The sequence below is a fragment of the Abramis brama genome, assembly GCF_963993115.1.
Source record: "Abramis brama genome assembly, chromosome: 5".
Taxonomy (NCBI): Eukaryota; Metazoa; Chordata; class Actinopteri; order Cypriniformes; family Leuciscidae; genus Abramis; species Abramis brama.
The window spans coordinates 13,273,436-13,297,575 of NC_139967.1; the positions used below are offsets into that span (position 1 = coordinate 13,273,436).

A 24,140-nucleotide genomic window follows, 5' to 3' on the forward strand; every position below is an offset into this window, starting at 1 on the left:
TGACTGGGGACCCACAAGAGGTTGCCTGCCCTGGGGGTCTACAGAATTATTATTTTTTTACTAAATGAGGCTATCAAACTTAATGTGTTGACAAAGGTTTCTAAATTTGAACTACGTTAATCATGAAAAACACTTTACAAATACTTTTGAATAGAATTTAAATGTTTCTCTTCTGTTTTTTTCCTAACTTTAATAGTGGGTAGAAAGAATAGTTATCCTAATAAAAATTGATATTTCCAGATTTTCTTGAACAAAGTACAAAGACCATATAAAAAGCTTATTTTTTAATTTTACTGCCTTATTTAGAAAGGGGGTCTTTAACATCAAAAAGTTCAAAACTGGGTTGTTAACTAAAACTATTAAAGGGATAGTTCCCCCACAAATTAATATTGTCATTAATTACTCACCCTCATGTCGTTCCAAACCCGTAAGACTTTCTTCTGAACACAAATGAAGATCTTTTTAATGAAATCGGAGAGATTTTTGACAGCTACGCAGCCACTTTTGACTGTATTTTTTAAAGTCTGTCTCTGCATTGTGTATCTTAGCTCCTCTATGCTAAATGAAAGTATTTTAAGTTTGCCACATCAGTGCAATAATACCATTTTATGACATGAATAAAAACATTCTCTATGTGGAAACCAGCACCTCAAATGACCGCATAAATGTAAAAATAAAGAAAAACCACCACAGATAAACATTCAAATGTTCAGTACTTAAATTTTATGAACAAACTAACAAGCCAGCTGTCATCCATAGCATAATAAAGTTGTCAAAATACACTCTCAGAAGCCCATATGTATATCCCATTAGCACAGACTGCTACACGTGAAATCCTCAAGCTACATACTTCAATACCGGTCATAAATCCTTATGAAGACTCTGGAACTGATCTTCATTTTGAAGTCTTTAACCTCACATGAACAGAATGGTCTTCATTACACTCTACCTGCACAATAGAGGTTATACGGCATCTGTTGGAAGAGTGCATCCCTCTAAACAAGGGATTCACAGACACAAGTACATCACAATGGATTTTATATATCATATTAAGATTGATAAGACAGTTACCAACAATTTTGCATCCATCATCAAGCTGTTACTAATCAACAAAACACTAATTACAACAGCTTAATTTACTATGAAAAAATGAAAACCTCCAGATGATCTTGAAAAGAGAGAACAAGGCTATATGACAACGCATAGTTCTAGAGCATTAACTCTTTTAGACAACACTTCTGGTCGTATTACATACAGTAATATTAGATATTACAAATTTGAATGACTATCAAGCTAATTAATGCATGAGGATGTTCAAGTTTAACACACCATACATGTAAACAGAGTTTGTTAGCAGTGTATCGGTCCGTCTGTGAGATTGTATACGAGTGACTCCACGTCATTAGGTCAAGACTCTCTGTCTGTTTCCTTCCCTCTAGATGTCTGTGTGGTCTACCTGTCCAGTGTTTGTTTGAGTCTGTCCTTTAGTAAGGCACAGTTGAATATGCTCTGGTTTGTCAGAAAACCAATGCACTGCTCATAGACTTGTGTTTGAGATAGTTGATGAGCCTGGGTGGAATCTCCAGAGAGTCCAAAGAGTTAATCTTGTTCACCTGTATCAGGTGTCTACGAATGACCAATCTACACTGAGATGCCAGAGTCTTCGGACACCCTGTTTAAAAAAAGAGAGATTAATAAAACAGTTATTAACAATCGCATATGGCAATCAGTGCTATTTTAGTATCATTCATAGGTACTATACGGTTATCCGGAACCACACCTGATGACCTACCCCAACCCCGCCCCTAAACCTACCCGTCACTGGGGTTACGACCAACCAAGAGCGGTTGTGGTCACGTGTGGTCAGGTGTGGTCCGGATAACCGTATAGTACCCATTCATATACTATTATAGTGTTCATTAATATTTTGGATTAGCTTTTATTTGTATATTTTCAGTTTTCACTTTATTTTAGTTTGAATCATTTTGTGTGCTTTGTCAATTTTTTAAATATTTCTATTTAGCTTTATTTTTTATTTCAGTTTTACTTCAGTTTTAAGTTTTTAAAGAGAAACTTTTACATCCAATTTTTATATTTTAATTTATTTTTGATTTATTTAAATATATATATATATATATATATATATATGAAGAGTTCAGATGCAAAAGCCTCTAAGTGCCATCTGAAATTTTCTTCTAGAATGATCATTTTTATCAAGCTTGTATGTTTAAGTTCAGTAATTTCACTTAAATGACAATGAAAATTACCTATTAATTGTCATTTATGTGAAATTACTGAACTTAAATATACAAGCTTGATAAAAATGATCATTCTAGAAGAAAATTTCAGAGGGCACTTAGAGGCTTTTGCATCTGAACTCTTCATATATATACAGTGAGGAGGAAAATAAGTATTTGAACACCCTGCTATTTTGCAAGTTCTCCCACTTGGAAATCATGGAGGGGTCTGAAATTGTCATTGTAGGTGCATGTCCAAAAAATCCAGAAATCACAATATATGATTTTTTAACTATTTATTTGTATGATACAGCTGCAAATAAGTATTTGAACACCTGTCTATCAGCTAGAATTCTGACCCTCAAAGACCTGTTAGTCTGCCTTTAAAATGTCCACCTCCACTCCATTTATTATCCTAAATTAGATGCACCTGTTTGAGGTCGTTAGCTGCATAAAGACACCTGTCCACCCCATACAATCAGTAAGAATCCAACTACTAACATGGCCAAGACTAAAGAGCTGTCCAAAGACACTAGAGACAAAATTGTACACCTCCACAAGGCTGGAAAGGGCTACGGGGAAATTGCCAAGCAGCTTGGTGAAAAAAGGTCCACTGTTGGAGCAATCATTAGAAAATGGAAGAAGCTAAACATGACTGTCAATCTCCCTCGGACTGGGGCTCCATGCAAGATCTCACCTCGTGGGGTCTCAATGATCCTAAGAAAGGTGAGAAATCAGCCCAGAACTACACGGGAGGAGCTGGTCAATGACCTGAAAAGAGCTGGGACCACCGTTTCCAAGGTTACTGTTGGTAATACACTAAGACGTCATGGTTTGAAATCATGCATGGCACGGAAGGTTCCCCTGCTTAAACCAGCACATGTCAAGGCCCGTCTTAAGTTTGCCAATGACCATTTGGATGATCCAGAGGAGTCATGGGAGAAAGTCATGTGGTCAGATGAGACCAAAATATAACTTTTTGGTCATAATTCCACTAAACGTGTTTGGAGGAAGAAGAATGATGAGTACCATCCCAAGAACACCATCCCTACTGTGAAGCATGGGGGTGGTAGCATCATGCTTTGGGGGTGTTTTTCTGCACATGGGACAGGGCGACTGCACTGTATTAAGGAGAGGATGACCGGGGCCATGTATTGCGAGATTTTGGGGAACAACCTCCTTCCCTCAGTTAGAGCATTGAAGATGGGTCGAGGCTGGGTCTTCCAACATGACAATGACCCGAAGCACACAGCCAGGATAACCAAGGAGTGGCTCTGTAAGAAGCATATCAAGGTTCTGGCGTGGCCTAGCCAGTCTCCAGACCTAAACCCAATAGAGAATCTTTGGAGGGAGCTCAAACTCCGTGTTTCTCAGCGACAGCCCAGAAACCTGACTGATCTAGAGAAGATCTGTGTGGAGGAGTGGGCCAAAATCCCTCCTGCAGTGTGTGCAAACCTGGTGAAAAACTACAGGAAACGTTTGACCTCTGTAATTGCAAACAAAGGCTACTGTACCAAATATTAACATTGATTTTCTCAGGTGTTCAAATACTTATTTGCAGCTGTATCATACAAATAAATAGTTAAAAAATCATACATTGTGATTTCTGGATTTTTTTTTTAGATTATGTCTCTCACAGTGGACATGCACCTACGATGACAATTTCAGACCCCTCCATGATTTCTAAGTGGGAGAACTTGCAAAATAGCAGGGTGTTCAAATACTTATTTTCCTCACTGTATATATATATATATACAGTGATTTCCTCACTGTATATATATATATATGTTCTTAATAGTTTTGGTTACCAAAAACAACACTAATGAAAAAAAAAAAAAAAAAGAGACGTTATAATGCTAAAAACTAATTTCTCACCTCGCTCTTTCAGCAACAGCTCAACAGCTTCATTCTGTTTGGTGCTCTTCTCTATAATGAGGGTCGGCATGTAGACGTTTGCCCCAAAGTCAATGAGCAGTTGAATGTATTCGACTCCACAGCCGTGTCGCAAACACAATTCCAGGACCGTCTTCTGCTGCGTGGCCCTGCCGATCACCTTCTCTTCCGGGCTGTTATAGTTCGGATCCGCCCCATATAACAGCAACATTTTAAAGCAATCCAGGTGTCCATATATGGCTGACAGGTAAAGCGGCCCGCTGCACACGGCAACCCCCGATGCCCACAGCGTCACCTTTGACCTGGCGTTGACCTCTGCCCCGTGCTGAAGCAGCTGGCGGAGGATCTCCGGGTCGCCCTCTCGGGCGGCGGTGAGCACCGGCGAGCTGTTGTTCAGGTGACTTCCGTTCGGATTAGCCCCCGCACGGAGCAAGGCGAGCACGCAGCTCAAGTAACGCCCGCAAACAGCGGTGAAAAGAGGAGTCTGGGCTTTCACATCAAGGGGGTCCACCTCTGCCCCATGGGCCAGGAGCAACTGCAGGCACCTCAGGTGACCTGCAGGGAACAAAACATATGCGTCTTGGTGTCCAACAAACTCAGATGTGACATCAGAGAGTGCGTGCAAGGGTGACGCATGTACCTTTGGACGCAGCCATGCGTAACGGGGTACCTGGGATACCCCAACCACTCTGCTGATTAATGCACTTCCTGTAGCGTTCTTGTGACAGTAGCTCAGCCAACAGGAAATGGTCATCATCAGCCACAGCTCTGTTCAGCTCCAGACTCTCAGCAGCAGATTCATCCTCTTCCACCGGTCGCAGCTGGAGCATAGAGAAGAACTCTGGAGAAAAAAAAAAAGTTTATGCACAGATTAGTGTCTTTGTAGTGTTTTTTGTGTGACTGTTGAAAATAACACTGTGAAATGTAAAAAAGCTGCCTACATAGACGAAGCCAAAAATGCTGTCCAGGTTGGCAGCTCACTAGCAGATCAGTTTTACTTTCAGTTCAATCATTTTATGTGCTTTTATCATTTTTATTTGTTGAATATACTTTGCTTTGTTTCAGATTTATTTCAACTGACAAAATGTATATTTTTCATTAGTTAACAAAAACAACACTGGTGGCTATATTTTCAGCCAGAATATTCAAGATGAATTGCATTCTCTTCCAATACGTGAAGTGTTGCACTTTTTTTAAGTTCAGGTGTGCATAAAAACAAAACCTTATATTGTTTTATCTTGTCTTATATTATTGAGTAAATTATGATTACATAATACTATGTGTGACAGCGTTCAAAACATTAAAACGCTTTGTCATGATGAACTTTATATATCTGCATTAGCTTTAACGCACTACTAGCAAGCAAGCAAACACAACACAGGTTAGCCGACTAGCAAATGAGATAAAACACATAAATACAAGCAAAACTGAATTCTTAAAGGCGTTATGTTTCTAAACTCAACTGAGAATAATACACGGAAGAAAATTCATTCTCAAGCTTTGAGCTCGGTAGATTTAACACGAGTAACGTTATCTGTAAATAACGCGGAGTTTGACTCGCTCTCTCCGACCAGCTGTCAAACAAACATACATTTTAACGGTACAAACGACAACGAATATACACCATGACCATTTAGCAGATATTTTAAGTGTGTTTTCGTCTCAAGGACACTCACCGAGCTAATAATAAGCCAAACACTGACGACGAGTAGCGGAAGAAGATGTTCTGCGGGCGGCCAGAGGGGGCGCTGTGCGCGCAAACACCGCCATTGGGATTTGGTCATTCCTCTATGTGTAATGAGTGGGTTAAATGTTCCCCACAAACTTAATAATGCAAATAATACGACTACATAATACAATGCACATTTTTACAAAAAATGTATATTTATTTAAAGAAAATATCCATTTAAATTGAATGGTATACAAAAGAGGTACAAAACAGTGCAATGATCAAAACAAGCGTGTATAAAATTATGTAATTACACAGCAAAACTTAAAAAATATATGTAATGTAACCAACAGGCTCTCATTTTCAGTGACATCACTCAATGCTTATTTCAAAATTCCCTTTTGACTACTGCTGAACATTTAATCATTTTTTTTTTTCTAATTTAATCCAAAAATAATATTGTAAACAAATGCTTCTCAATAAAGGAAGCATTTTTAAACATTGATTTTGCATCTCACATAATAAGAAAAGCCTGTCTGGAGCTCCATAGCAGGGTTCAAGAACTTAAATTCTAGAACTAAAGCTGTCAAATCATTTCCACATACACAAGCAATACACTCATTTTACACATCCAGTAGAAAAAATAAAAAACAATATTGCTTTGCAAAACTATATATGCAATGTATTCAAAAGGCTTGGATAAAAGGACAGAAGTAATATTCTAGAAGGCCCACCATCAACTGTTTTATGTGCATCAAATTATTTGTTTGGCAGTAGAGCTAGGCTTTAACAATCCGGCATTCTATTGCATTCAATCGGCAGCATTTTTTTCAGCTGTGTTTCTTTGCATGCAAAATAAACAGTGTTTGCAATATAGAAAACCACAAAAATAATACAACGCCCTTGAGCAACAACAACAAAAAAAAGTTAATCAATTTGACCCGTTTTCTAATAGTGTGTTCCCTTTATCTACCTGAATCTCACAAGATTAGATTAAATCAGTATCAGGGTCTGGTTTTCAAATGTACTACACATATTACATATATTATATTAAAAGAAAGACATTAAAAAAATACCGTTCAAAATAACTCCAATGAAACAAGGTCAAATTTGATCAGAATGGCATTTAAACAAAACATAAATTATTCTGACTGCCTATGATAAAAGCATGTAGCTTCAATCCTCATGGTCTGAAGGCCAACAAACACACTCAAGTCCACAAAAATGTATAGAACATTTCAGGAATGTTCAGAACAGATATAATAGGGTAAAAGAATACACACAGTGCTAGAAAATCTCATGTACAATGATACACAAATCACAAACTGGTGTGTGGACTTTTTTTCCTATTATGGCGGCCTCAATTGTGAAAAGAGTACTGCACAAATCTTTTCAATACTCTGGACATTTGTTCCTTGGGGTTTCAGTCAAAAAATTTCCAATCTGTTACTATGGAGACTCAATGGGATTCTTGTACCTCCTCTTTGGAATGTTCTGTTTCCACAGAAACAGGTTTGTCCTTAGAGGAGGTCAGATCGTGTTCGGTGGTCGCAGGCTCTGCCCCTTCTTTCTCATTGCACTTCTCAGCTCCTGGACCCGCCTCCTCTTCGTCGCCATAACTCAAAGGAGCACAGCTTCCGTTTGATTGGACAACAGGAGCAGTGGGAGTGTTCTCATTTGGACTGTCCTGTTCTGCAGGTGCGCTGATTGGCCTAGATGGATCAGGAAGAACTCCATCTGCAACAGCCAGCTGCTGTAAATGGAGGAGAGGGAGACAGTGACATGTCAAACAAATACCTCTCCACTCAAAAACTGCAACTCCCACAACCCCACTTACTCGCTGTAATTCAGTCATGGTTCTTTCTCCTTCTACCTGCTTCTGCGTGAGGGACAGAATCTGGTCTAGAACAGACTGTTTTGGGTGCATGCCTCTGTCATAGTGGTTGTACATCCCACACCAGAACCTGGGGAACACAAATACACAATACAGCACTTCATTAAAACTGTGTTGATTGAGTACATCAGTGATATTTTTTTACCATACTTTTGGTGCTAAACTATTCAGTAAACACGAGACATTACAGACATCGAATTAATTTTGGTTTCACTAACAGTATTACACCACTATTATCTTTTTGTTTGCAGTAAGCACAGTGGAGAGTGACGTTGTGCATTTACACCCATCTGTGTTGGTGGGTAACAAGTGGAAAGGTGGTTTGTTCATGTGTTTGAGTGTATTCATACTTGAAGTGCAGGGGTAAAGTGCTTGGTCTGAGAAGTGTGCTCTCTACTGTACGTCGGTACAAGGGGTTTCGATACTGATGCTGGTTCTCCAGAAGATGTGTCCACAATGAAAAAGTTTTTTCATGCAACCTAAAATCCCACACAGAATGTTGAAGCAAAGCATTTAAAATCATTCAAGACTCGGAAACAAACAAACAAACAAGCAGAGTATGGTTGATTTCACTTCTGTCCGAATCAAGAATATTTGCTTTTAATATGAAGCACACACATTAAATGCTGACTGATTTAAAAAATAAATAAATCAATGAGTGTGTGTATGTGAATTCTATCCTCACCTCATCTCCAGTCGCTCTTTCTGGCAGTTGCCGATGAAGTTGCCGTACTGACAGGCATAGACTTGATTGTGTATTTCTATGAGGTAACGTTCATTAAACTCAAACACACAGGGAAATTGTTCTGACAGCTGCCACACGCACTCCAGGAACTGGGTGAACACCGGAGACACTTCCTTGGGGTCGGTGTCCAGATGGCCACACCTAGAGCACAAACGTATATACAAATGAGCACATGATGTCACAAAAAAACTGACCAGTTATTAACAATAATGGCTACAGAGATCACCATTAATAAAGTCAGCCTTTATATAGTATACAAAAGGTAATTATTACATAAAACACTTTTAATATTATTTAACATTTTAATAATACTGCTATATAATATTTATATTTGCTGTTATTAAACGCTGTGATACTGTTTTAAGTATTGTTTACCAATTCATGTAACAGCAGTCAAAAGTTCTTACCTGTGACTGAATTTATGACCAAAAGAGATCCACTCCTTTTCTATTAAAACCTATAAAAAAATATATAAAAAAAGTAAAATAATGAATGAATTTCCCTCAGTCTGCTATTTGATAAACATTTTCAAGACAGTCAAGACCATAACGTTCTCCATAAGTCTAGGTGTTTTACCTTTTAATATACACTACTGTTCAAAAGTTTGGGGTCAGTAAGATTTTGTAAAAGAAATGAATACTTTTATTCAGCAAGGACACATTAAATTGAACAAAAGTGACAGTGAAGACACTGTAAAATAAATGATTTCTATTCATCAAAGAATCCTGAAAAAAATGTATCATGGTTTCCACAAAAAAATATTAAGCAACACTAATGTTTTCAACATTGATAATAATAATAATAATAATAATCATAAGAAATGTTTCTTGAGCATCAAATCAGCATATTAGAATGAAGACAAATCAGCATTGCCATCACATTTCACATTACTTATTAAAATAGAAAAGTTCATTTTAAATTGTAATATATAAATTACAATATTACTGTCTTACTGTATTTTTGAATCTTACCAACCCTAAAATTGTGAACAGCAGTATATATTTAGTTAGTTACACAGAAATAGTTGATGACTTATTTAGCGAAGCCATGACCTGCCTAACAGTGACATAAATGTGAGCGTGCACTTAAAATTCATAGGAGTCCTGTGTTGAGTGTAGAGGTTATAGGTTACTGGCTCATTACCATGAGGCCTTTAATGGTTCTGTAGTATGGGTCCAGCAGTATGCAAGCCAAAGAGCACACCTGAGCCGTTCTGTCCCATCCATCAGAACAATGTACCAACACACTCGCCCTCTCTTCACAGACAGCCTATAACGCAAACAAAATCACGGAGTAAATCAGAAATACTTGATGATCATTTGTGTTGGTGTGTCTCTCCATGCAATTATAGATTTAAGGTCAGTACCTTGGCGAGGAACACGCCTGCATCCATCACAGATTTGATGTGCCTCAGCCAGCCGGAATTCTCCAAACCTATCAGATAGTCACTCATGGAAGGGGATTTCATAGAGCACACTGCAAAGAACAAAGGTACAACCAACCATCACTTTATCTACTACTTGCTTAAAAGGTACAACCAACACTCAAGTGAGCATAAAGTTGCAAACACAAGCGTAATCAGCTTATATAGAGTTAATATTGCATATACCAGTACAAATGTAAAAGCTTGTCCTCTCACCCTCCAGCAGTTTTTGCAGGCTGCTTCTCATGATGTGGATGTTTTCAATTCCTTGGAAGTGGAACCTGATATTGGAGTAGTTGTCCTCATTCTCATAGCCTTTACCAGCTGCGCGGTTCGCCATTGCATTCAACTGACAAAGACAAACAACGTGTATAAATACATGCACACGTTTCTCCAGATGATCAGGTTATGGTTTACTAAAAGAATAGGGAAAGGAATAATATGTTGTTTTTCTAGTTATATTGGTGAAACATGAGATGGGCAACAATAAATAGAACAGTATATACAATATTTGCAATACATACAAAAATAAAATACATTGCATAACTAAACTCTATGACCAGAATTTATTGGTTAACTAATCAGATTCTGTAAATGCTCATTACATAAATAGAGGAGAAGTTGGGGTCAGAGGGTGAAAGATTACACATGACACCTATGTGACTCCTACATATATGCCAGGGCAGTTGGGGTTGAATGTTTAAAGATAAACATTTACAAGTTCCATCATGAGTTGTCCTCTAATGTATATAGAAAGGTTAAGGTTAAAGGTCACACCTTAGGCCGTGTGTCCACTACATATATAAAAGGGCAGTTGGGGTTTGCTTGGCTGATGACCTGAAGCATCTGCTCGTCTTCTACACAGCGAGAGTTCAAACCGGACAAAGGCTGACTGCAGCGACAGATCGCAGCCTGCAAGAAAGTCACACAAAATACAAAGAACAGACAAAGATGTTGTTAGCTGCACAACTTCTCATCTTTCCAGTATAAACCTGTTGATGTATTTATATGTCCTCAACATGGTGCAAACTGTCGACTGTGTGAAATTAGCTGTTAAAAAGCCTAGTAAGGCATTTTGCTGCCTACTATCTAGGTTTAACCTACTACCTATAAATTATTAACTTAAATGTATTTAATAGATTGGACTATTTTGGACTATTCAATAACTTTGCAGTATTGTTTAAAATAGACTGCCCGGCCAAAAAAAAAAAGGACTATTGCAGTGATTATTATGTTTCTAGCATGCAGGGTTCATACAGATTCTGTAAAATGAAATTCCAGGACTTTCAAGGACTTTTCAAGCACTACTTTTTGGCATTTTAAGGACTAAAATCAGCACTTATCAAACAATATCTTTATTTATTTTATTTGTTGTTGTTTTTTAACTCAAATTACATATATATGGTGTCTGATGTTTCACTTCATCGAGATCAATCCATTGACCAGCGCTGTCAGGCATGGGAAATCCCCTTAACCATTGAAAGGAGACTATGACAAATATATCGCCTTCCTTATTCAAACTGTTTTTATTTCCATGAATATACACTCACCTAAAGGATTATTAGGAACACCATACTAATACTGTGTTTGACCCCCTTTCGCCTTCAGAACTGCCTTAATTCTACGTGGCATTGATTCAACAAGGTGCTGAAAGCATTCTTTAGAAATGTTGGCCCATATTGATAGGATAGCATCTTGCAGTTGATGGAGATTTGTGGGATGCACATCCAGGGCACGAAGCTCCCGTTCCACCACATCCCAAAGATGCTCTATTGGGTTGAGATCTGGTGACTGTGGGGGCCATTTTAGTGCAGTGAACTCATTGTCATGTTCAAGAAACCAATTTGAAATGATTCGAGCTTTGTGACATGGTGCATTATCCTGCTGGAAGTAGCCATCAGAGGATGGGTATATGGTGGTCATAAAGGGATGGACATGGTCAGAAACAATGCTCAGGTAGGCAGTGGCATTTAAACGATGCCCAATTGGCACTAAAGGGCCTAAAGTGTGCCAAGAAAACATCCCCCACACCATTACACCACCACCACCAGCCTGCACAGTGGCAACAAGGCATGATGGATCCATGTTCTCATTCTGTTTACGCCAAATTCTGACTCTACCATCTGAATGTCTTACCAGAAATCGAGACTCATCAGACCAGGCAACATTTTTCCAGTCTTCAACTGTCCAATTTTGGTGAGCTCGTGCAAATTGTAGCCTCTTTTTCCTATTTGTAGTGGAGATGAGTGGTACCCGGGTGGGGTCTTCTGCTGTTGTAGCTCATCCGCCTCAAGGTTGTGCGTGTTGTGGCTTCACAAATGCTTTGCTGCATACCTCGGTTGTAACGAGTGGTTATTTCAGTCAAAGTTGCTCTTCTATCAGCTTGAATCAGTCGGCCCATTCTCCTCTGACCTCTAGCATCAACAAGGCATTTTCGCCCACAGGACTGCCGCATACTGGATGTTTTTCTCTTTTCACACCATTCTTTGTAAACCCTAGAAATGGTTGTGCGTGAAAATCCCAGTAACTGAGCAGATTGTGAAATACTCAGACCGGCCCGTCTGGCACCAACAACCATGCCACGCTCAAAATTGCTTAAATCACCTTTCTTTCCCATTCTGACATTCAGTTTGGAGTTCAGGAGATTGTCTTGACCAGGACCACACCCCTAAATGCATTGAAGCAACTGCCATGTGATTGGTTGATTAGATAATTGCATTAATGAGAAATTGAACAGGTGTTCCTAATAATCCTTTAGGTGAGTGTATGATTGACCTGAAGAATGAAAGTTGTATAATATACTTATCATAAACTTAATATCATGCGAAATAGCTCTATATCTCAGACGGGCTGCAGCGTGAATTTTACGTGAAAAGATTGTATGTTTTTTTCCCCCAAAACAACACTAATTTCATATATTGTATTTCAATAATTCAAGCAATTTTCAAGTACCTCTTCAAAAATATTGCCGTTTTCCAGGACTTAAATTTCAAAAAGTCAAATTCAAGTACTTCAAGCACTGTAAGCACCTTGTACGAACCCTGAGCATATTATATGTTTGCCAACAGTTCTTCTTCTAACCGTAACTGATGGAGTGTGTAGCTTTTCATTTCTTAAACAACCATGTAGGAAGACGCATCATGGCCATACTCCAGGATGACAATGTCAAGATGCATCAGGCTCAAATTGTGAAAGAATGGTTGAGAGTGAGGAATGACGAATAATTCATGAGTGCTCGACTCTTGCATTGTCAATACAAGATTTTGACCAGAAATTGATGCACCCCTTGATGGAAATAACATTCAACATTCATGCTCCCTCCTAACCATTCTTTCACAATTTGAGCCTGATGAATCTTGACATTGTCATCCTGGAATATGGCCATGATGTGTCTTCATACATGCACAAAAAGTGTTCTCGTCACTTCATAACTTTAAGGTTGAACCACTGTAGTCACATGGACTATTTTAACGATGTCTTTACTACCTTTCTGGGCCTTTAAAGTGGTAATAACGTTGCAGTCTAAGTGGGGTTAAAAGAAAGCTTAATTTGTGTTCCGAAGATGAACGCCGAAGATGAAGGTCTTACGGGTTTGGACTGACATAAGGGTGAGTAATTAACGACAGAACGTTTTCATTTTTGGGTGAACTAACCCTTTAAGGATAAATACAATGCTTTCTTAGAATTTGGCCATTTGTCTTAGACGGCAGCATTATGATGTCTACTGTATGAAATAGCCTTCGCATTAGGAGTGTGCCTATGATGCCTTAAAATGCTGTCTAGGTGGGGAGCCCACTAGGTTGTGGAACAGAGCCATTGTGTGCATTTATAAAGTGCATGCCATGCGCTTGTATACCTTTGTATCTTTGTGATAGTAAGACAGAGCAGGCAATCGCCCTCGGCTCCTAAACTTGGCACTGCCTGTTACCGTAGCAACACTGGCACTTTTAGGGAGTCCAAGGATAGATGGATAAGTGCTACAGATCTATGTGAAAGAGAGACAGAGGGACATTTTTGAGAGATCTATGAAACAGAAAAAAAAAACATTAAAAATAATTATAATATAACTCAATTTATAAATTATTTAATTGTAAAGATTGGTCAAATTTTAAACAAAAAATTCTGATCAAGTTTTGGCTGCATACACTACAGTTAAAAGGTTTGGGGTCCGCAAGATTTGTTGATCAGTCTCTTATGCTCACCAAGACCAATTATTTGATCAATTATACAGTAAAAAAAAAAAAAAGTAGAAAATAATAATAATAATAATGATATTTTGAAATATTATTACAATTTATTAAAATTATCGTTTTAAAATGTAATTTATTCCTGTGATGACAAAGCTTAATTTTCAGGATCATTACTTCAGTCTTCAGTGTCACATGATCCTACAGAAATCATTCTAATATGCTTTTAACTGAAATAGACAAATAACAATGTAGTCCTTACTAACACTTTTTATTAATATTAAGGTTCCTTCCAGAATAAAAGTATAATTATTATTTTATTTTTTTATCTTACTGACCCCAAACTTTGAACGGTAGTGTGTTTGATTGAAACTGTTGCTGGTTCTGCCTAAAACATATTTATCATGCAGGTCAGTGGATGAAAAAAAGTTTGTCTAATTATTGTTAAATGGTCCTAAACAGGATGCATGCTCACTTTACTATGTTTACTATGCTACCTTATAGTTCTTGTTGAGGTGGCTGATTTCCCAATATTCATTGGAGAGACCCATCCTGCTGAAGTCGTTCGCCAAACTGATGAATTCCCAACCCCGTCTCCTGTCCTCCTCATTTTGTTGTGGATTATAGAGAAAGGCATAAAGCTCATCTTCTTTGACTGAAATGACATAAGCATGTAATTATTGGGCCAGTCCTGCACTGTCACTACATTCATTAAGCATGTGTTGTTAACCAAAATTATTAAGAATTGTTTTCGCTAACTGAAATAAAGCTAAAACAAAATATAAATATTTGATGAAACCTAATAAAACTAAAATTAAAATATAAAATAAAAACAAATTCAAAATATTAATAAATACTATAATACATAGTACATACATAATACTGAAATAACACTGTCATGTTCATGTGTTTTCATGTCTTGCATACTTAAACATTTGATTTTCTGTGGGTCATCAATTCAAAAATAAAAAAAGAAATCTCATAAATACCTACTTTGCTCATACCAATGCAGCAAACCACCAGTATGTGTGCGGTGTGTGTACCTGGTTGAGAAAGGCGCAAAACTGACTGATAGACATCCTGACAATCTTTCTCTCTTTGGAACAGCAGATGAAGCATCTGGAAGGTTTTACAGCGGATCAGGAGCGGACAACCAGACACGGTTAAAGGAAGTTTCTCTACTGACGCAATGTGATGATGCAGCACCTTCAAACACGCAGGATTGAAATATAACCAGCGTTATCAGACATATCTAGATGTGTGTTTCTAAAAGACTCAACAACATATGCCCTATGGTGGAAGAGATGGCTGCATCCGAAATCAGGCGAGAAACAAAAGTAAGATGTCCGAATTCTCTGGTATGTCACATGATAATGACAACATGGTGAATGTAGTACATCCGGATTACATTCATACTGAACACATTCACACAATATAGAACATACTTTCTTAGCAGTTGTGTAGTGATTACTTATTCAAATTATGTACCTACTCAACAGAGTATGTGATATCGGATGCAGCCCATGACATTCTGTTCCCACTTGCCTACATTACCCATGTTTCTTTGCGTGTGCTGTTGGTTTGTTCCACGTAGATAAGGTGAGTAGCGGTCAAATAAAGAGTGCCCAGAGCTGATGACTTTTCAGTGTACCTGTTCAGTAGTTTCACATACTCCACCTGCAAAAAAAAAAAAAAAAAATCAGTAAGAATAGCATTAGCGCAGGATTATTGACTCAATGGTCTTCTACTAATGAACAAAGCACTAGCCAATGACTGAAGGGGTTAAGCAGACAGAATCACGTCTGTTGTGTTTGGATGTGCCCCTCAGGGACCAGAAGCCATCATCCAGACTATGTTTAACACAATGGAGAGGAAATCCTACAGAACTTCTTAAGTCTACTGTCAGCACATCCTGTTGCTCCATCTCTGCACTTTTGTCATTTCGGTTACTGAGTAACAAGCGATGAAACACAAATGTAACACAAGATGCCACTTCAGCACGAAGGAACATTTTATTATGAGTCAAAGTCTAATGTATTCTGCTCGTTTATACTTGATGAAGAACTACTCTTTTCAGTAAGTGATTATAAAAATCTTTTCAGGTCTTTAGGATAGCAAAATGAAGCTGGTCAGGTGTGAGATCTCTATTGTCTCCATAAAGTGAACAGGTTAGATCCTGTATTTCTGCATGACATGAAACTCAAGCTAAATCACAGTAGGTCAAATTAAGATTATATTGATCAAGATTCAAACTAATAATTCTCTGTGTGAATGGGAAGAGCAGATCTAACCAGAGTTGTTAGATGCTAATGTTGACCACAGTTCCTGCGATACTGCTGATTCAACATATGACATCCTTTGAGCTGATCCCTCAAACACACACAAAATACAAAAGGGTGCAGCAATCATCTTTTAATACTTTTAAAAACGATCATATGACCATATAATGTTATGTAACAAAATAAACATATTTTCTACAGCATTACTTCTCAGTCCTGGTCTGCAACCCAGACTGCACATCTTGGATATGCAAATTTCAAATAAGATGATGAGCATCAAGTGTGTTTAAATAAGGTAGATGGGATATTTAATGACCAGGACTGAGAACCACTCAGTAAATGAAGTACTATAATGTGTGGGGAAAAATATAATGTAACTTAATAGAAACTAAATATTTTCTAAATAATATTATAGACATGTTTATAATATTATTATTTCACAGTATAAATTGGTAAAATTGCCTGCTTTAGGCAAAGCTTCATAGAATAATTTTCTGTCCCTTTGCCTACAGGTTCCTTTGAGCAAACATACAAGTGGAATTTTGAAGTGCCAACTGAAAACACCTTCCAAGTCCATTCAGATTCATTAAGATGCGTTAACTTACATTAAGTAACCAACTTTAAAATGCATTGGGTGAATTTAACAGCATACTAAAGCTCGGAATCATGTTAAACAATTTAAACGCTTCCTTCTGCATGTTTTTACACGTACCGAGGGTTATTGAGTCTGACATTACATGAGATCTGCCAACTTTACACGAGTAACTTTTACACCTGTTGATCAGATTCAGACCTACCTTTGGCGTTATAATGTGCTCCATATTTTCATTGGGTTATCATCCAACTGTCCACGTTAAACTTTCGCTGTTTGTGTGTCTAGTGGTTGACATGTTTGTTTCGGGAAATCGTTATACGTTGCTAGTGTTCCTCCCTAACATGAGGAGGACTACAATCATGTCAGCTGACGTGAGCAGATATCGCGATAAGTCAAAGAGCAACGAGATTTCAGTCGCCGGGTCGTCAACAGTTCATTAATGAAGCATGCTGTATGTAAATAAAAACATATTGATTAAAAATAAATTAAGCAAATTATTTTAGTAACACAATGTTAACGGTAAAACTAATTCCTATTGCTACAACAGCTGTTATATAAAAAGTTATAAATAGTCTATACGTGAAAGGGACAAATAAATGAAACAAATAAAAGTTGGCTTTTCATTTTGACATGACTCTAGAGCTGAAGTTTTCAGAGTGCTTGGTGGCTTGTTGAAAAGTTGGAAAAACAGTGTAAATATGTACAAATATAATAATAAGTATACATTTAAAAAAAAAATAAATACATAAAATAAATAAAATAATCCCCCCCCCCTATTAATTCCATATAGGTCTTTATTCATGAAAATATAATATAATAGCCTTTTCAATTTTAGGATGCACTGTAAAAAAAACAAAACAAGTGTTGATGCCTTGATTTTTTAAGTACAATCAACTTGGATCTTTAAGTAATTTGAACTTAAATTACATTAAACTGAATTTTTTTTAAAAAATGGTTGAATCTTGCATAAAAGTTGAAAACTTATTTTGATGACTTAAAGCAATGTAAAACATATGTTGTCATAACGTATTGATAATTACATTTTTGTACAGTGTGGGGGTCGCTCGCATGAGGATTATCATGTCTGGGGTTCTGTGGCATCTAAAAGATCGAAAACCCCAAGACAAGTCATAACATATCTGGAAACGTCATTAACCCTTACTTACACCCAGACACACGCAGCACAGGGGGGTTGCTCCTGCAGGGTGGCCCAACCAGATTTGTCTAATTGCTGGGGTGGACCCCCATCGCTTGACCCATTGTCACCTTAACGACCTCCCGACTCTTAGGCTCAGCTATCTGATAACAGGCGCACTAATGAAGAACATTAACATACAGCTCACCCAGCTTAAGCCAAATTCCCTCTCAAATACCTGCCAATGTCCTGCACACACAAAAGAACAAAATACACATGCTGTAGAATCTGACACAATGGTTGACTGCAAGGGTTTTATTCAAATCAAGACTGTTTATTCAAGAAATACAGTGTTACTGCCTCCGAATATGCACACTTCCTCGCGATAAACGGTATGTGAAAAGATTATGTCTGAATTCAAATTATTTAAAAAACAGTGGGCAAATGATACTACTTCAAGGGGGATTCTGAAGTGTGCATCCATGAACACTTTAGTATTCCATGAGTTCAAGGGAGAGAAGTTGTAAATAGTTAAGAGATGCAACTGATTCTGTAGATCCCATGAAATTGACAGCATTACGGATGTATCACGTTCATACATTCATGCGGTATAGAACATACTTTTTTTAATGATTGTGCAGTAAAAAGAAGTACTCAGAGAGAATGTGATTTTGGACGCAGCCCGTGAGATTATTTTTCTGATGGATAGGCCTTCAGATGCTAATGTGTTTTTAGGACTCTCAAACGAGCAGAGAATCAGATAAAGAAAACAGAGATGAATCAGACCCTTCAGGATGATGATAGAATCTGCAGATAGATTTGAATGCTGTCTAACGCTTACCTCAGATCCATCTGACTATATCATTTCATGTCATTCCTGCACTCTCAGCATGTGAGCAATGCATACCAGGTTTGAGCATGTCAAAAGGGTTAAGCTATAGAAAGGACAGAGATGTTTGTCTCATTTTACATGTACTGTGGTATGATAATGGTTTCATGTTATAAGTCACCTAAAAACTTTTAGACATACAATAAAGTATATATTAGTTTACTTAGAATGAAAATGTATTTTTTTAAAATAAAATTATATAAAAATTGCATTTGTTTTAGAATTGTGAAGTAAACTGAACATTTAGCTTTTTAGAAATTAAGGTGTGAATGAAGATATTTAGATCAACCTGAAACTAGTCCTCACTCTCTCTTTCAGCTCCTCTCACTTTCTCTCTTTCCAACGGGCTCTTTTTCCTCACTATTTCCTCTTTCCTTCACTTCACTATTTCTCCCCCCTCTCTCTCTCTCTAGTCTCCCTTCCAGTTTTGTAATCCAACCAGAAAATCTGCCAAATGGTGTCACATTACTATAGTTATTTTGTTTTTTAGAAAATACATTTACCATCTGGAGCTCACACACACATACACACACATACACACTCAGAAAGCCCAGTCTGTCACACCGGGAGACAGGCTTTGTTGACCTGATGCTAATTTGTTAGTTCTTAGACAATGGCAATTTACTGTCTTTTGTGTGAGGACTAATCTCTGTTAATAGCTTGACACAATCAGGTCTGCCCAGCTGCAACAGAGATTTATGTGAATGACGATGTATGTTGTTTTTTTGGATACAGTCAAAGATGTAAAATCTGAATGAAGGTAAAATCGTTTTTAACGGGGTAGGACATATTTGGAAATGAACAATGAAGACACAGATGTGCACATTCTGAGACGTGTTGAATAAAATGAATAGAACCTATAACATGAATTTATTTGAATAGTCTGTAGGTTTAGTGAAACAAAGGAATCACAGAATTTTCCTATAGTGAAAGAACTGTCTTTTTAGAGGTTTAGAGTTTTCACAAAAGGGGTGACACACAAGGTATGGTGTAGACAGCAAGAAAAAAATTAAATATAAGCACAATTAATAAATATGACTCAGATTGCATTAAATAAAGGTTCACTTAGCAACAATATACATGCTGAATGCTGACTAATGATTTTGTTTTATGCAGTGAATTATTGGCCAAAGCCACACAAAAAATTAGCTATTTAAAAAAGTTTTTTATTAAAAAATTCTACATTTTCCTATAATTTGCCTCATGTTAATAATAGAATGTTGCAGTTCAATAATAATACACAACTTATTTTTTTTTTTCAGGTAATTTGATGTATTTTGTACAATAAACCCTGGTATACTGTTTCTTCACTTCTTGATGCTCTGCTCATTAAAGAGTTTCATAGTTGGTAACTAAGTGTGTGTGTGTTGAGATGTGCATTGATAGTGAATTGACCTCCCTGTCTCAGAGAAAGTAAACAGAGACAGACAGGTCTGTAACCTTTACCCCCACATACAAAAGGCTCCATCGTTCTCCAGACACGCATGCTATTTACTTAAGTTATGTATCTATCTAACATATATACTGTTAATATTTAGGTTTGTGTGAAAGAGGCATGTTTTTATCTCTATTTTAAAGTGTACATTTTAGACTGATTACATTTTGTCGGTGTTAAGCCCATGAACAGAGTCCTCATAGCCTACTCTCACTTTAAAAAGAATTTTGATCTGATTAAAGTTTGATTTGTGACCCAGGGAGATGATGATGTCATTTAGAGTGAGTTCATCACCACTTGTCATATCTTGTATACAGTAATTAGCAGCGTAAACATACAAATAAACAACCCTGCCAATCACTAAACCCCGCCTAAATTTAAATGCAGATGACCGATAACGAGGGGCTGATGGGAGCAGGAGGGGCTGCTAGTGTGTGTGTGTGTGTGTGTGTGTGTTTGCAGGGGGATGGGGTCCAGCAAACACATAAATGACGCCTGCAGACAGTATCTCCAGATCAGATGCGACTGGTTTGCGACTTCTGCAACCCAAAGGATTTAAACAAACGCAATCATGACTTCAACCGTACCCTGCGCGCTCTTTCTGTTCATGTCAATCGCTCTCCCGTTGTCTTATGCGTTATCGGGGGAATACTGTCACGGCTGGACGGATTCCTTCAACTCTTGGCACCGGGGATTCCAGTGTCCGGAGCGCTTCGACGGCGAGGACGCGCGCTACTGCTGCGGGACATGCGTGCTCAGGTACTGCTGCACATTCGCGGAGGCGCGCCTCGACCAGAGCACCTGCGACACTGGCTCCGAATCGGAGAACACGGATGACATGAGAAAGATGGCAGAAAGTGGTGAGTATTTATATAAACTTGTGTAATTCATAATGTTGGAAGCACTTTATTTTACAGTCCTACCCATGTAGCCTACTACAGACATTTTACAGAAATTACAATAACTGGGTAATAACTAGGTACTAACCACTAAACCTAACCGTAACCCTGTAACGTTAGTTAGCTTAGGTAAATCCTTAAATGTAAGTACGCGTTTTTGTAGTAGTGTACAAGTTATTTAAGGAAGTAAACGTTACATTTATTGGCCATTGCCTTTTACACTGCAGCAAAGTAATCTAAAATGATATAATCCCTTGAATGAATTCTGTTGTACGAATAGAAATTCATAAATTTCATGAAATATCTAAATTTCAATATTTGCCCCCTGGAGTTGATATCTGGGAACAATTTTAACTTGTTATTTTTTTTAAGCATATTAAAATACCCAGACCTAGATTCTTCAGAAATGTTTTTTTTTTTTTTTTTTTTTTACACATAGAATTTTATTTACATTTTATTATCCCTGACATGCATATTTTTTATGATCCTCATGTTTAATTTTCTTATCTCTCTTCCTCTCTAGTTCCAACATATCTCCCCTTTGTGATTGTGGTGAGCGCGTTCCTGTCGTTCGTTCTGGTCGGTGCGGTTGTGTCTGTCTGTTGCTGCCAGTGTGTGAAACCCAAAGCGAGCGATCGACCAACAGGGCCATCCGCTGCTCAGACCAGCCTGTTGGAGTCTGGAGGACCCTCAGTGGACAGCTCCACCCCATCCCGCACCTCCTCTTCAGGCTCCTCCATGACAAACGCTCGCCCTCCACCATCTGAACTCAGCGTTAACCTCTACGGGCCGATGGGAAACACATTTCCAACTTCTCAGTCGCAGCAGTATGTTCCTCCAGTCCCCCAGGGGGCGCCACAGTTCTATCAGCCCTACATGAATTACGCTCTTCCCCCAGAGCGCGCCATGCTGATGGCCCCAGCTTTCCTAGATGGCCGTTCAGTGTTTGGGCAGGTGCACGGGCAGTCTTTTCCTCAGGCCCCCATGCACACAGAGCCCATCTATCCAACTGTCACTATCTGATGATGTTTATAAAGTTACAACTGTACTCTAAAACTTAGTGGGGCTGCACAAAGAATAGGAATGTCTTGGGAATATGTTGTTTTCGCTGTATTGGATCATGGCTTCCACAGACATTTTCTGTACCCACATACACAATCATGACTGACATCATGTTGGTCATGGTTGGTAACTTTTTATGATGTATTAATGCTTCTCATAGGAGTGTATTTGCATGAACACTTGATTGTTTGCTCAGCAATCACTGATTGTGATGTTATTTATAACAGATTAGAGAATAAATGTATTTTCATAGGCAATTTTTTTTACTCATTTTTACTCAAAGCTATGAAGTTTCAAGACGTGTGTGAAACTACACTTTAAAAATAAAGGTTCTTTATTTGCATCTATGGTTCTATGAAGAACATTTAACTTTTATGGAAACTTATATTCCACAAAAGGTTAAAAATAGTGGAAAAAGGTTTAAACGTTCTTCAAGATAAGAAAAATGGTTCACTGAAAAATTGTTCTTCTATGGCATCACTGCAAAAAACCTGTTTTGGAACCTTTATTTTCAAGAATGTAGGATATTAAGTAATGTGAAATGATTTAATTCTCACAAAACTCATGGAAAACTCCAGCAGAATTGGTTTAATTTACTGAAATGAAGTACAATCTTTTGCTTAAACTGAAGTTCTAGAGATCTTCTAACTATCTGAACAGTAAGTGGCTCTTTGTTCTGCAAAGATCTTTGAGTTTTTCTTAACAGTACTTTGTGAATGTAAAGCTCTCCAGCTGTTACGGCTGCTTGTGTGTGTGGCTGAGCAGGTTTTGTGCGAATGCGAATGGTTTTTATGCGTTTGTGTGTGGAAACGGCAGGAGGGGAGAGGACAAAAGATGCAGATCTCCTTACGCCCCTGAGAGTGGGATTAGCGCAGGTAAAGAGGGGTGTGTGAGTGAGATTAGGCTCTGGATGGCCCAGCTGGAGTTTAAGCAGATGCGTATGAGTTCATTAACGAGCTGCAGATGAACCTACTGAGTTTCAGCCCAAATCCTGTTATGATGTAAAACATTTTGTGTGAAACACCAGAAGCGAAAGACACATGAATAAATACAGCCATGCAGCCAAATAAATCTGCTCGGGTACACAGCTGTAAATACAAGTTACAACCAATCTGCTTTTCCTCACTCAAAACACAAACGCATAGTTTTTTAACTTTAACGCTAAAAGGAGAACAGTAAAACACAAAGCTGATGATATATTTACTGTTTTAGTTCTATCGTGCTTGGTCAAAAACTTCTTAATGTAAATATTAAAGTATATGCAATATAGGTAAGCGTCTAGGCTTACTCCACACCAAAATATTAATGGTTAACTTTTTTGCAAATCAAAAGGTTTTGATTTTCTTTGTATCATAATTTCCATTTTTCCAATTATTTTCCTATTTGAGAACCCCATTGTCCAACACAATATTTGAATATATTTCCTCTGGTATATCTGTTGTATTAATGACAACTCTGCTTGTTTTCAACCTTTTTATGAACAGAAACTATAAACTTGATATATAAAAGCAATTAAACACGATTCATTTTGTGATTGCATAGGATTCAAGATTCTATTTTTTCAATAAAATAATAGTTATTGAGAAGAAAAAGAAATTGGATTTCCATTTACGTCTTGATTTTCTGTTTTTAGCATTTAAAAAAATATATTACTTAATAATTTTAAGTTTAAGTAGGCTGAGGCCACCTGGTTGAGAACCACTGTAGTACTTGTTAGTACAATGGTACAAAGTCCTTTTCGTGTGTTTAAACTTAAGTATTGTAGAAATTTCTGTGGAAATCGCCAGCACGCCACAAA

At 37.7% G+C, this 24,140-nt stretch overlaps 3 protein-coding genes across 6 annotated transcripts; 1 reads left to right on the plus strand and 2 right to left on the minus strand.

Annotated features, from left to right (window-relative positions):
• Window positions 1-700: 700 nt before the first annotated feature.
• asb12a (ankyrin repeat and SOCS box-containing 12a) lies at window positions 701-5,872 on the minus strand. Of its 2 annotated transcripts, none has more exons than XM_084114259.1 (4): window positions 5,807-5,872; window positions 4,771-4,971; window positions 4,113-4,685; window positions 701-1,672 (listed from the first exon to the last, which is right to left on the minus strand). In XM_084114259.1, exons 2-4 carry the CDS (start codon window positions 4,958-4,960, stop codon window positions 1,518-1,520), a joined length of 918 nt encoding a protein of 305 aa, XP_083970385.1. In that variant the 5' UTR covers window positions 4,961-4,971; window positions 5,807-5,872; the 3' UTR covers window positions 701-1,517. The 2 variants fall into 2 exon arrangements, with proteins under 2 accessions (XP_083970385.1, XP_083970384.1); XM_084114258.1 differs by having other exon boundaries at window positions 5,594-5,812.
• A 119-nt stretch (window positions 5,873-5,991) lies between these two features.
• Window positions 5,992-17,283, minus strand: mtmr8 (myotubularin related protein 8). Of its 3 annotated transcripts, none has more exons than XM_084113729.1 (14): window positions 17,125-17,283; window positions 15,603-15,725; window positions 15,092-15,254; window positions 14,546-14,703; window positions 13,718-13,846; window positions 10,639-10,773; window positions 10,078-10,210; window positions 9,805-9,914; window positions 9,582-9,707; window positions 8,846-8,895; window positions 8,379-8,579; window positions 8,044-8,172; window positions 7,637-7,763; window positions 5,992-7,549 (listed from the first exon to the last, which is right to left on the minus strand). In XM_084113729.1, the coding sequence occupies exons 1-14, from the start codon at window positions 17,146-17,148 to the stop codon at window positions 7,259-7,261; spliced, it is 1,899 nt and encodes a 632-aa protein (XP_083969855.1). In that variant the 5' UTR covers window positions 17,149-17,283; the 3' UTR covers window positions 5,992-7,258. The 3 variants fall into 3 exon arrangements, with proteins under 3 accessions (XP_083969855.1, XP_083969854.1, XP_083969856.1); XM_084113728.1 differs by having other exon boundaries at window positions 5,992-7,552; XM_084113730.1 differs by lacking the exon at window positions 17,125-17,283 and having other exon boundaries at window positions 5,992-7,552; window positions 15,594-15,723.
• A 2,653-nt stretch (window positions 17,284-19,936) lies between these two features.
• On the plus strand, window positions 19,937-22,684 carry shisa2a (shisa family member 2a). Its single transcript, XM_084113731.1, has 2 exons — window positions 19,937-21,241; window positions 21,804-22,684. Exons 1-2 carry the CDS (start codon window positions 20,953-20,955, stop codon window positions 22,301-22,303), a joined length of 789 nt encoding a protein of 262 aa, XP_083969857.1. The 5' UTR covers window positions 19,937-20,952; the 3' UTR covers window positions 22,304-22,684.
• Window positions 22,685-24,140: the final 1,456 nt, after the last annotated feature.

What these genes read in the sequence shown, in the direction of transcription:
- shisa2a (XM_084113731.1), top strand. Translation starts at nt 20,953, where the DNA reads ATGACTTCAACCGTACCCTGCGCGCTCTTTCTGTTCATGTCAATCGCT. An exon ending in GAGAAAGATGGCAGAAAGTG is followed by an intron (nt 21,242 to 21,803) that starts GTGAGTATTTAT and finishes CTTCCTCTCTAG; the next exon opens with TTCCAACATATCTCCCCTTT.
- asb12a (XM_084114258.1), bottom strand. Translation starts at nt 5,621, where the DNA reads ATGAATTTTCTTCCGTGTATTATTCTCA. An exon ending in ACGCATGGCTGCGTCCAAAG is followed by an intron (nt 4,686 to 4,770) that starts GTACATGCGTCA and finishes TGTTCCCTGCAG; the next exon opens with GTCACCTGAGGTGCCTGCAG. An exon ending in GCTGTTGCTGAAAGAGCGAG is followed by an intron (nt 1,673 to 4,112) that starts GTGAGAAATTAG and finishes TTTTTTAAACAG; the next exon opens with GGTGTCCGAAGACTCTGGCA.
- mtmr8 (XM_084113728.1), bottom strand. Translation starts at nt 17,148, where the DNA reads ATGGAGCACATTATAACGCCAAAG. An exon ending in CCTGCAAAAACTGCTGGAGG is followed by an intron (nt 9,915 to 10,077) that starts GTGAGAGGACAA and finishes TGTTCTTTGCAG; the next exon opens with TGTGCTCTATGAAATCCCCT. An exon ending in GAACCATTAAAGGCCTCATG is followed by an intron (nt 8,896 to 9,581) that starts GTAATGAGCCAG and finishes ATTTTTTTATAG; the next exon opens with GTTTTAATAGAAAAGGAGTG.